Source organism: Pogona vitticeps, chromosome 6 (assembly GCF_051106095.1).
Source record: "Pogona vitticeps strain Pit_001003342236 chromosome 6, PviZW2.1, whole genome shotgun sequence".
In the NCBI taxonomy this organism is placed as follows: Eukaryota; Metazoa; Chordata; class Lepidosauria; order Squamata; family Agamidae; genus Pogona; species Pogona vitticeps.
In genome coordinates, this window is record NC_135788.1 from 70,108,066 (window position 1) to 70,121,177 (window position 13,112).

General features: G+C 38.7%; 1 protein-coding gene and 1 long non-coding RNA gene across 3 annotated transcripts in view; one reads left to right on the forward strand and one right to left on the reverse strand.

Annotated features, from left to right (window-relative positions):
- The window catches only part of TRANK1 (tetratricopeptide repeat and ankyrin repeat containing 1), a 70,757-nt gene that overhangs the window by 35,214 nt on the left and 22,431 nt on the right, over nucleotides 1-13,112 (forward strand). For both annotated transcript variants that reach the window (XM_020803386.3, XM_078377517.1), the window contains exons 14-18: nucleotides 729-928; nucleotides 1,589-1,726; nucleotides 3,303-3,443; nucleotides 5,623-5,779; nucleotides 7,483-7,571. In XM_020803386.3, coding sequence (XP_020659045.3) covers nucleotides 729-928; nucleotides 1,589-1,726; nucleotides 3,303-3,443; nucleotides 5,623-5,779; nucleotides 7,483-7,571 — 725 coding nt within the window. The remainder of the gene's footprint in view (nucleotides 1-728; nucleotides 929-1,588; nucleotides 1,727-3,302; nucleotides 3,444-5,622; nucleotides 5,780-7,482; nucleotides 7,572-13,112) is intronic.
- LOC140708349 (uncharacterized) overlaps nucleotides 7,590-13,112 on the reverse strand; it is a 69,156-nt gene continuing 63,633 nt past the window's right edge. Inside the window, exon 3 of the long non-coding RNA XR_012088468.2 lies at nucleotides 7,590-7,714. This is a non-coding gene — a long non-coding RNA (uncharacterized LOC140708349). The remainder of the gene's footprint in view (nucleotides 7,715-13,112) is intronic.

A 13,112-nucleotide genomic window follows, 5' to 3' on the forward strand; every position in this document is an offset into this window, starting at 1 on the left:
CTATATTTTACCGAGAGTGAATATCCTGTCCTTTTGTAGACCTAAAAGCAGTCTTTCTGTCTTCGAGAAATTCTACAGTTTTGCCTCTGTGCACTGGGAGTAGAAGCCAGTTTTCAGCTTATACATCTTTGCAACAGGTGTGAGATGGATTTAGGATTTTCTTGAATGTGCAGTGAGGCTGAGTAACAGTATTTCTAAAGTACTGTACTGTAATCCAGTAAATCCACAACTAAGCTGGAAGTTGTCTTCTGGTCCAAGTTGACACCACATACCTTTTTTAGCATTGTCTCTACTATAAAAGAGGGTTTGGGCCTTCTTCAGCTGGTATTGGGAGTCCTTTGTTGTTGCAGGAACAATTGATAGGCAAATGAGTCAAATCCATGCAAGTCTGCTGATGTTACCATTGAAAACACATACAAACTTTCTAAAATGGGAGCTGAAACTATACTAACGTTCCATAGAGGGTTGTGTTCTTAAGCCTGGAATGGGAACAGAAGACATCCCAGATATATGATGCAGCTCCCATCATCCTTAGCATAACTAATGTTGAAATTATGAGAGGTACAGTCCATTTAGATGGTCACATGGTGCTCATGAGTGCCTTAGGCCAGCGATGGTGAACCTATGGCATGTTCCAGGTTAACATCTTTACAGTTAGTCTTCTGTGTTTTATTTCCCAGATATAAGAAGGGAGATATTTAACAGGTCAGTTGTTCCTTTATTTGCAGGGATTCTCTACTTGGCCTCAGGAGTTGTTGATTTGCTTCAGTACTACTTCCCAGAATCGTTTGATCGGCTTCCTAGGGATAGAGGCCTCTTTGAAGGTCCTAAACCAACAGTCTTGGAATCCTGCAGTGTTAGCGATCTAGCAATCCTGCTGAGAGGCAACAAAAGAAGAACTCAACCGATAGAATTTGGAGCACATCAGGTGAACTTTCCTTGGCATGTGATGCTGTGAAGATGAAATGTGACACAAATGTAAATTCACTGTGCCCATGAATACCCCTTCCGTGTTAATTGCTGTTTTCACAAAAGGCACAGTACCAGTCTTTATGCCTTTTCTAAGACTTCATTACAACCATGTCTCTTCTAAAGTGACTCAGAATTGCACTGAGCGATTATTTTTCTTGTATATTCATTTCGTTTATTTATGGGTATAACTTCTTGTCTGATAATTGTTTCCTTTAAAGATTGATGTAAAGGCATGAATTAACGTCATGTAGTCTAAAGGACTGGGACTCAAGAGTCTTCATTTTAATTGGAGGCAGTGAAAAAAATTCCTAGACAGTGGCTATAATCTGTGCATCTGAAAGAAATGGAACTCCCTGATTATGGGGTGACTCTTTTCTCTCTGCCTTCTTTCAAAAGACTTAAGTGATCATCCTTATTTTTAGGTCCCAGATTCAATTTCATACTTCTTATCCATATAGTATAATGCTCTACCATTTGTTTTAATGCTGCATCACTATCTTGTTGTTTTGATCCTTTATTCTTTGCTTAATTAATTTATTATCGGTACTCCTTGTCTCTGCTTTCATGGGATAATATCCTTTGCAATAGAGATCCAATGTTCTCCATTTTCTTATAGGTGATTATAGTAGCAAATGAAACAGCAAAGGAGAAGATTCCCGAGGAACTTAGTTTGGCTCTTGTGCTCACAATTTATGAAGCAAAAGGCTTGGAATTTGATGATGTGCTCCTTTACAACTTTTTCACGGATTCAGAGGTATGGGAAAAGCTGAGAAGTCATCTAGAGATGGTTGGGCACAACTGAAAAACTCAGTACAGTAGGTGGGCAGCAGGGGCATATATTCTTCTTTTATTCCTCGTACTACATTATGCCACCTCCTAGTTCAGTGGGCAGTTTCAGCATAGAGCCACTTACTGCCCATATTTATTGCATCCAAACCAAAAAGCAAGTGTGCCAAAAATAGTAGCCTTCAGTGAACTGTAATAAATTGTGTATGAAATGAATAGTTCCAAAATCCGGAAGCTAGTGAGTAAAGCCAAGCAGTGTAGAGAGGTCCTGTATAGTAGAAGTGTTCATGGTGCAAAAAAAAAAGAAAAAAAAATCAGACAGAACCTGCTCTTTTAATACAGACAATCAACTGTGATAAAACTTTTTTGGATTAAAGGTGGAGGGGTGGCCCCATGAACACATGTATATTTTTAGAATGAATCCAAGTGAAGGTTTTTTTTTAAACAGGTTGGTAGGGAGCTGTGATCCCATTCATGCTTTGAGAACACTTGGTGTTCTATTTGTTACTGTATACATGATTAAATTCAGAGAGGACAGAGAGTGCTTTGCTACAGTGCTTTGCTCTGCTCACTTTTGCAGTTGTTTGTTTCATGCATACCTGTCCACAGAAGAGGCTGTGTTTGGCATGCTTGTGGTTTGGTTCAGACAGGACAAGTGGATTTATTTTGAAATTATATGTTGTACTAGATGCCCCTTCGTTATATGCACAAGTAAGAAAATATACACCTATTCTACATAAAGTTAAATAAAAACATGAATATCTCGGTAGTAATTTTTAACATGTATTCGTATAATAAATATACAAGTTCTGTTCTATAATCTTCTGTTACCTATTTTGCCTGGATACAGTTTCAGGCCATTTCTCCATTTCTGTTGGTGTTGAGGATTTTCTTAATGACCTTTAGATTGATACAGATGGTACTTCTCAGCACTGAGCTCAGATAATTGTAGCCACTGCCAGTGTGTTTACAAGAAACCTAAGCAGCCCTCTGGCTCCTTCAAATATAATTGCAGGTGGGTCTGAAAAACCTGGCAGGAGGAAATATGGAGAGGAGTGCTACTGTCTTTCCCCATCAGTCTCCTAATCTTTTTTTTCTGTAGCTAAAATAGGAAGATTTGGGAGCAGTGGATCCTGTTCAATGAAATATTTTCAGAATAAATAGTAAATGCAAAAATTACAATTTTTAATTTAGTTACTGATTGAATTACTTTCCACTGTAATGTTATGTGTTGTCAAGTAACGTCTGACCTACATTGTTACTCTAACAGGGTTTTCCAATTATGTGAGATATTTAAGGGGTGGTTTTACCCTTGCCACACATATGAGTTTCCATAGCTGTGCAGAAATTTGAACCCAGATCATCTTAGTTCTAGTCTAGCACCCTCTCCACTACACCACACTGGCTCTTTCCATTATTCATTGTGATTTCTAATGTTAGCTGAGCCAGATGCTAGTGCTTTAGAAATGGTTATGGCAATGAATATTTGACATGGTTACCATCATTGTATAGCTTAACTAAATTTTTTTCCTTACATTTTTTAGGCATACAAAGAATGGAAAATAATATCATCTTTCCCACTTTCCTGTTCCTTGGTTGAAGAAACTGAGCTGATTCTTGAAACATCTTTGGAGAAAGATGTTGAAGCTGAAAGAAAATCTCTTCTGAACCTAGAAATGTACAAGGTAATTGCCATGCTGTCTTACTTGATTATTGTTCCTATTGATGCCATTGTTTTGTGCAGGTAAAACTTTAGTGTGGAGTTCCAAGTCTGCTCTTGAGAAGATTTTTGCTTGAGGGATGGAGCTGAGTAGGAATTTGGGTGAGGCTAGAGAACGCGTGGTGAAATTGAGTTATGAATTGAGGATAATGACCATGGGGAGGATGTTATGTGGAGAACACACCTGGAGATGTCTAAATAGGTAGACTGTAATAGCCTAGGGAATTGATTTGAGTTATTGTATTAAAATATGTGTATTAGTTTTTCTTCATCCTATTAAAAATAGGTATGAGAACGAGCAGCTGTCTGAACCTTACATGGAAAACTGCCAATATCCAAATAAAAAAATCTTTGTACTATCTCAGTGACCAAGGAGTTAAAATATGACATTTGACACTGGCTGTGGATACCCAGTATGGTGTGATGGACAGAGTGATGGACTAGGACTTAGGAGGCCTGGTTTCAGATCCATGCTCAGCCATGGAAGCTCACTGGGGGACGTGGAACTGGTAAAACCACTCCTTAAAATATATCACAAATCTTGAAAGCCCTATTAGAGTCACTATAAGTCAATTCTTACTTGATGACAGAGAACATAATGTGGGGTCAGATTAGTCTTTGACCCTAAGTGCTCAACTGAATGTACATAACAAATGTTGTTCTGAATTCCTTAGCTTTCAGGGCAATTAGATAAAAAAGCAGAAAATTCATGATGGGTTTTTGAAGGCTTTCACAGCCGGGATCTGTCATGCTCACGGTCTTTTAAAGTATCGATGGGCAGTCGGTCAGAGAGTCTCCAGGCTCTTATCTACCACTTATATGCTGGGGCGAGTCCTTAGACCATCAGCAGCGCGTAGCATAAGCCCCTTTGAACAAGTCTGACCTAAAAAGAACACTTTCTGCTTACTTAGCATTGACAAGCACATGGGCTTTGTGATTCCTTAGAACTCACAACAGCTCAGTGAGGTAGGACTCTGAAATGTAGCAAACTTGTGGCCCTTTCCACTTCCTGGATTTAGGCAGACCTTGCTGTTCAAAAGACTAGTCCCTGATAAGGATTTTTAAGATTAAAATTTTTATTAGAAAAATAAAGTTTCACAGAAAATCAGTTTATATTGCATAAGCATAGCATTTAAGAACATATTAAAAGATCGCTGCAGTTAAATAAAATAACTATTTCCCAGCTAAAATTCAAAAAGCTAAACTACAGAGGCTATGGGTGTGGTTATGTCCACCCCCTCTTTTTCTTTCTCTTTCAAGCTACATGCTCACCATCATCAGCAGAGAATCTATCATCAGTCTTAATCCATCATCAGTAAGAGAGTTATTGCTTAACAGAACCATTTCACATGACATATTCTCCATTTTCTACTTTCCCCAAACTCCTCCCTTCTTCCAGGCCTCTCTGGCTGTTAACCAATTACTGTTTAGAGGTTGTACCACCTTTCCCCACTCCTTAGTCCCACGAGAGAGTGCAGGTGTTGTCTTCTGTAACAGGGTTGGAATGTTGCGTCTGTAGGGCCCCTCTTCGCTTGGCCTTCAAGATATCTCGATGCTTGGCTGTAACAGTCTCAGGAAAACATTCTCATGGTACTTAAGAAAAACACATTCAATAGTCCTTCAATTCTACACAGAACCATTCTGATTCCATTTTTATATTTCTCTGACTACATAACCCATCTTCATGACATGCTTCTAACCACATATCCCATGATCATGACAGGATCCAATGGTTGTTGTAGGTTTTTTGGGCTGTTTGGCTGTGTTCTGGAGGTTTTTCTTCACCAGAACACAGAGTTCGAACTCCTGTCCTCTGAAGATGCCAGCCACAGAGACTGGCGGACTGTTAGGAAGAAAAACCTCTGGAAGACAGCCACAGCCTGAAAAACCTACAACAACCAATTCATAATGGGTGGATTAAGCCTGTTGCCTTTTTATACAATTAGCTAATATAAAATGTTGGCCTTCATTTTTGTAAGTTAACTTCTGTGTCTTGGCTAAAGTCAAAGATGGTGAGAAAGAGAAATCAAGCTCCTCTTCCTGTGAAACATGATTTCACATGCCTTGATTTGTCACATTGCTTTTTTTTTTTTTTTGGTGTCATCTTGCACATATTGCACATCCTTTAACTGTGCTATTCCTAGATGCTCAATGGAGAGCTGAAACAATTATATACTGCTATTACAAGAGCCAGGGTCAATCTGTGGATCTTTGATGAAAACAGTGACAGACGTGCCCCTGCGTTCCAGTATTTCATTAAGAGAGAACTTGTTCAGGTTGTCAAAACAGATGAAAATGAAGGTAAGGTTGGTCTAGGATTCTTCTATAAAACTGTCTGTGACAATCACCTCTTGTATAATTTTTGAGTACAATGTGACATATACAAAGTCCTGAAGCAAAGATCGAGTTTGGGCAATTTATAGTTAAGAGTGAAACGCCAAGACTGTATGCATTGTTACTGAGATTTGAACTTATTGGGAAAGCATTGGTGTAAATGTGCAGAGATAACTGGAGCATTTTTATCCCTAGTCAGCTGTTAACTTTCCTAGTGGTCAGAAGGATGAAAGTTGGGAAGTCAAGGTCTTATTCCTCCATCTTCAGTTCAGTGGGTTTACTGGCAAATGTTGTATAGACAGAAGGGTGGATAATATTTTTTAATAAAATCAAATTGATTAAAATCATGATTCAAATTTTAAAAAATGAGTTTTAAAAATTTAAATCAAAAAGATCTGATTTTTATTATTTAAATTGAATCAGTTTGATTTAAATCAAACCCACCCTGATACAACATTTGCCATTCTTCACCCTGCTGTTCTTGCTTCTGGCCAGTGGTGGACCCCTCGTCTAAGTTTTTCTGTCATTCATCAGAGTACTTTAGAAAACATATTATCACAACAGTGTTCAGAGGTATTCTAAACATTGGTGGGTTGTTGGAGCTGCTTCCATGCTCATCCAGTTCAGTGTGTGGTTTGACCAAGATCAAAGTTAATTCTTACAAAGATGAAAGCCAATGGAAACAGGAAGAATTCAGTTCAACATTTGTTGTTACTGTGATTCTCTGGAAGCCATTTTGTATCATTACCATTTTGTATCATAACAGAAAATGAGAATTAATTACTGCTTTGTAATGCAATGTCTAAATCATAGATATTTATAACTTAGACATGAGCAGACCTATGCCCCCCCTCAGATTTCATTTTGCAATCAGTTAGCATTTGGCATTCCGTATTTACATAGAAATAAGGGATGTGGTGGCACTGCAGGCTAAACCACAGAAGCCTTTGTGTGCTGCAGGGTCAGAAGACCAACAGTCGTAAGATCGAATTCACGTGACGGAGTGAGCTCCCGTCGCTTTGTCCCAGCTCCTCGCCAACCTAGCAATTCTAAAGCATGTAAATGCGAGTAGATAAATAGGTACCATCTCGGTGGGAAGGTAAACAGCGTTCCGTGTATAGCCGAGCTGGCCACGTGACAACGGAAACTGTCTTCGGACAAACGCTGGCTCTACGGCTTGGAAACGGGGATGAGCACCACCCCTTAGAGTCGAACACGACTGACTAAAATGTCAAGGGGAACCTTTACCTTATTTACATAGAAAGCTTGACAAAATCCTTGCTGTTGTTTTTTTATAGCATGACACCCTTCTGAATGCATTCAGAAAATGTATCTTTTCCAGAACATGCTATCCATATCCTCATTACAGCCTTATTAAAAATGAAAAAAAAAAAAGTTACAAAGAAACAAGCTTGAAACCGTCATCCAAGATTGTTCTTGTATAAGGCCCAGACTGCTGGATTACGAAACTTAAACTGATTTGGGAGACCTTATTACAGCCTGACTGTAATTGATTGAATTGATTTAGAATGTGTTTGTAAGAATTTTAGATAGCATAATTTTGTATGTCTGTATAATACAATACAAACCAACCCAGCTTTTTTTTTCTCATGTGTTCAACTAATGAAATAGGGTTTTTTTCAGTCTCAATTCTTGTTCTTTCCCCCTAGATTTGGATGACACCATGTTTGTTAAAACATCAACACCAGAAGAATGGGTTGCACAAGGGGAATATTACGCTAAACATCAATGTTGGAAGGTAAAATCACAGGCTTACCCAAAAGAGTGTTTGATGGCAGCCTAGTGGTGGATGGGATACTGGAGAAAAACACGATCTATTCCCTACTTTGTGTCTCAGGAGAAGAGCCAGTGTGTGTAGTCTCAAGCAAGCTGCACAGTCTCCTAAAAAGAGAGTGGTAAATCACTTCTGAGTACTCTGCTTTGAAAATCCTGGAAGGAATCGCAGCTTTGAATTAGATTATATTAGGTTAATTTTGCAATAACTCAAAACTATTACAAGGTGTAAATTTGGTCAATGAAAAGGGACATTTTAGTGAGGGTTGAACATGTCAAATTACTGTTACATTATGCCAGTCCCTTTAATTGATGGGTAGAGTTACATGCATGTAAGGGAAAGGCTTTGAATAGGAAGGGTTTTTCTTCAAGTTCAGAGGCACAGAATACACAGGCATAAGTGTGAAGCTCTCTGTTCTTCTCGGCATTTGCACAGTGTCTGTGCAAAACCTTCATTTTCCTAGGTTCACTTTGGTTCTTTCATCTCTAGTCCATGGCTTATTGACATTGGGTGGGACAGTAAAGTTTCCTGAAGTTCCATCCATTTTAAGAGGTGGGTTTCTTTTGGGTCCAGTATTCCTTCCTTATCCCTGAATATTTTGCGAGAGCTTTGATTTTGCAAAAGGGTTGCATCACCTCCAGGAACCAACGCTTATTCCTCCAAGGCAGGGGAACCTTTGAACAGCATTCTAGATCTTGAACTTAAAGCCAGTGAAGCTTTTGGGTAAGGGCTGCCACTTTTTCTGGTAGAAACTGCCACCATCCCCCTGGATAATCAAAATGCAAAAGAACGCTTAATATGCCTCAGAGGCATGCCAGGTAGCTATGGTTGAACTTTGGCAAGGCTATGGGATTTTGTTAACCCGAATTTCTCTTAAAAATCAAACCAGAAGGTCTTTCAAAAGTTTTATTAAAAGAAATAAAGTAAAGTAAAAACAAAATGGAAATTATACAAAATGGAAATTATACAAAATGGAGATTATACAGTGGTGCCTTGACTTACGAATGTCCCAACCTACGAATGTTTTGAGTTGCGAACAGCTCCGGTTGCAAAATTTTGCTTTGACTTGCGAACGGATCTTTGACTTATGAACAACAACAAAACAAATTTGAACATTCAATTAACTGCTGGCCAGCGAAGAGGCTGCTTGTCTGCTACCTAACTCGCCCCAGCGGTTAGAGAGTGTGGATACGTAGAGAGACTTCAGACTGCATACTGCCTGGTACTGCCTAGTACTGTATTGTACGGACTGTTTGTTTGTGTTTTTTGGGGCTTTTTTGGCTTTTTGACTTTCTTTTTTTAAAACAGACTGCTGTTCTGGGTGAGTACACTGTATTTACTGTGCAGGGGTTTTGCAGCTTGGGGTTGGGCTGGGGGGGTTATGTTTTTGTGTAGGCTGTTGGTTTTAAAATCAGAAAATTGTTTGCAAAGATCTGTCTGGCTGTTGGCCTCTAAAATGGAGTTTAGACTTTTGGTTTTAAAATCAGAAATTTTTTTACAAAGGTCTGGCTGGCTGTTGGGCTCTAAAATGCATTTTAGTCTTTTGGTTGCTTGGTTTAAAATGTGTTGTTGTAAAATGTGTGGGTTTAAAGTGTGTGGGTTTAAAATGTGCTTCAGACTCCAAACTCTATCTCCCCCCCACCGCAATTGTCTTCTCTCTCTCTGTCTTTTCTCTTTTTGTGTTTAAAAGCACAAACCTCTGTCTGAGGGGTCAGTGTACCCCAGTGATGACCTTTCTTTCCTTGTTCCCTCCCTCCCTCCTTTCCTGCCCTTTTTTTTAACCTAAGTTCCTCTTAGGTTAAAAGAAGAAAAATTCTCCCTCTAGTGGTACAGAACGGATTAAGCAGTTTTGCATTAGTTCCCATAGGAACTAATGCTTTGACTTACAAACCGTGCCTTGACATAAGAACAAAAAAACAGCCAGAACAGATTAATCCAGTTTCAATGCATTCCTATGGGAAATGCTGGTTTTACTTACGAAAATTTTGACTTACGAAGATCTTCTGGGGCGGATTAAGTTCGTAAGTCAAGGCACCACTGTATCTTGTAGTGGCAGGGGTTGAGTGGTCCAAGGTTATGGGAAACAGTTACAAAATCAAATAACAAACTTCTGGAAAAATGTAAAATCATGCAAACAGGTAAACAAATCTTGGGAAAGTGTTCACAGGCAATGAACTTTGTCAGAATCACTTCTCGCAAGCAACCACCACTTTTCTTACATGAGACAGGTCCTTTAGCTTCATAAGTGCGTAGTCCTTGCCCTATGGACAAGCTCAACCTGAAATAGAGCCTCTTGCCTACCTACAAGGCAATCAACTATTTACTGAGTGCTTCATTACACAGCACAACAGACTGGCTAGGTAGGACCTCTCTGTATAGTAGCAATTAGTGACATTTCCAATCTCCACTGGATTTAGGTGCAGTCTTGCTGTTCAAGAGACAAGCTCTTTGTTGAAGAATAATTGTTTTATTAAGAAAATTAAGTAGTTCCATTAAAATACAGTTGTAGCTTAAAAGCATAAAGCATAATCATATTCAAGCAGTTGCCATGATTCAAATAAGCTTATTATTCTCAGATTAAAATAATAAAAGCTAAACTAAGTAATCATTTTGGCAACTTCTACATCTTAGCATTCTAGAGAAATTGGGCAAATCTCTCCCCCCTCTCTTTCAAAAAGACAAACTTCTCTTCTCACATTCCACAACACCAAACATCACTCACATATCACATACATGAAACAACCATTTTTCTATGGACCACCTTCTTTCTGACACTTCCAAGTTGTTAACCAATTAGAATCATGAGGGCATAACACGGTTCACCGCCCCTATTTCACATGAGATCTTGCAGGTGTCTTATCTCATCCCAATTAAGAAGAATGTGGTGTTTGGTCTTCTCGAACCTTGCTCCTTATCTTGGTAACAGGCAGAGCAAACTTGGAACAACAATCCCATGAGAACATTTCAGTGGTTTAAATCCAAACTGCATGGAACCTAACAGACTTCATCTTTGTATGACTACAAGTCCCAGTTTCCTTCTGATTCCTGACAAACTTTACCAAAATGACAGTAGACTAGCAAGCCAAAGAAGCTGTTCTGCCATGAGAAGTGAAATCCACTCTAAATTCCCCTTTCTAAAATCTTCTTTGGATAGCATGGTTAGTTGCCCTTTCCTGGCTAAGGACTAATTCATGTCCTTCTCCCTCATGGATATTGTTCTGCATCATTGTTGTTCCCCATCCATGTTGTGTTCTCTTCCTGTCTCTTAACAGACCCATCTTGAAGTTCTCCTGAAGTCTTTACTTCAAAGACTCCAAGGTGTGAATTCAAGAGAGGTGGGTTTAGGATACAGAGTTGGGTGAATTCTTTGAATCATTCAGGTGTCAGTTGCTTTCAGTCCAGGTTATAACAGCCTCCCCAATTTTGGGCATGCCCTAATTAACATGTCACAGAGGTCTTACTTCCCAGGTTGCAAGCCTGAAGTCTCTTTGATCCTTTGATTTCCTTTTCTGACCTTGTGTTTTCCCATGTGAACGGAAGTAAACCTAAGACACTATCATTTATTTATTTTCTTTTTATTATGTGTTTAAACGTGTACCTTGCCCATTTAGTGGACAAGCCACTACTCTGGTGGCTTCCAGTAAATAAAAATATACCACAATTTTTAAAAAATGAACATATAAAAACAAAAACTCCTTTGGTGAATCATGGTCTGGCATAAATAAACTCACTACAAAATTAATATTACGGAGGGGTGAGGTTTGTAAAAGCCTGGGTAAAAATTCTGGTTCTCACTTGCTTTCAGAAGCGCAGGAGGGTGGGGGATTCGTTATACAAGAAATCAAAATCATATCAAAGTATCATTTTGGAATCTCCATCTGTTCACAGATAGCTATTACTTCACTTATTTTATAATCCTTGGTTAGATTATAGAATTTTTGTAGTTGTACTTGATGATGAAATGTGTCATAGACAGCCAAGAGGTCAACAAGTCCCCTTGATCTTGCCTGTTTTCAGAGCTATCCCCCCCCCCCCAAAATGTTGCATTAAATAAAGGATTTGTGTTGGGCGGGTTTTCCCTGGTTAAAAGCCAGCCTGTTGTGGGTTGAAAAGTGGTTCCACTTCTTTTAATAGATGATTAAGAATCATTTTTCCAGGAGTCTATAAAGACGAGAAAATAATGAGATCAGCCTGAAGTTTCACATTCTAACATTTTGCAAGGATGTGAAACCAGGATTTGTAGGTAGTTTGCAGAGATTGTTTAAGAGATGAGTGTTTTGGTATGAGATCTGCAGTGGTACATTTTCATATTCTTCCCTAATCTAGTGAGACAGTTTTTAAAATCACCTTGTGGGTGGGATGTATTAAAATGTAAATCTCCTAGTGGCAAGACTTTTAATCAGAGCCAAGAAAGAGCCCACATACACACACTCCCATTGAGTTACTATGCCCTGCTAATGTTTGCTGTATTTAAAATAGCTATTTTCTCTTCTTTGCAGTGTAATGAAGGTTTGTTTTTGTTACCATTGCCAACACTGACATTTCTTGTTGGTTCAGTTTATTAAAAGAGACCAACAACTATGGAACAGATTTCACAAGCATATTGAAAAAGTACAGTGCCTCTGACACTATAATACATCTGTTGAATTGGCACAATATGAGAGGTGTCTAAATGTCTGGATTCATTATTGTTTCTGTTTTTTACTAAGTAATCAAATGAACCAGGCACAGTAGAATATTCTCAGTTTGAGAATTACCTTTTCTTTTTTGGTACAGCTGAAGTGACTTGGGGCATTATTTTTCTTTAGAGGGTTGCTTGTGTGCCTGGACTGGTTCTGATGTAATCTGGGGCATATAGAAAGGATATGTTAATTACCAAAACTGGAATGTTGCACAAAAGAAGAAAGTAAATTGCTCTGCCTGTTGCACGGGCATACTAGAGCACCTATTCTGCCCTATCACTGGATAAACGGTTGAATAAACCCTTGTACAAATGTGTGTGGAATAGTGCCGGGGACTTTTTTCCTTCTGTTCACAATTCCTTGTGTTGAACTCATAGTGTGTTATATTTATTTGCATATACAGTCATGTAAAAAAGAAAGTACACTCTCTTTGACTTCTGTGGTTTTACATGTCAGGACATAATGAAAATCATCTGGTCCTTAGCAGGTCTGAAGATTAGATAAATATAACCATAGATGAACACCACCACATGACACTTTGTCATGATTTATTTAACAAAAATAAAGCCAAAAAGGAGAAGCCATGTGCAAAAAACTTAAGTACACCTTATGATCAGTAGCTTGTAGAACCATATTTAGCAGGAATAACATGAAACAATGATTTTCTCTATGACTTCATCAGTGTCTCACATTGTTCTGGAAGAATTTTGGCCCACTCTTCTTTACAACATTGCTTCAGTTCATTGAGGTCTGCAAGCATTTGCTTATGTTCAGCTTTGTTAAAGAGCATTTTAGTTGGGTTGAGGTCTGGACTTTGACTGGG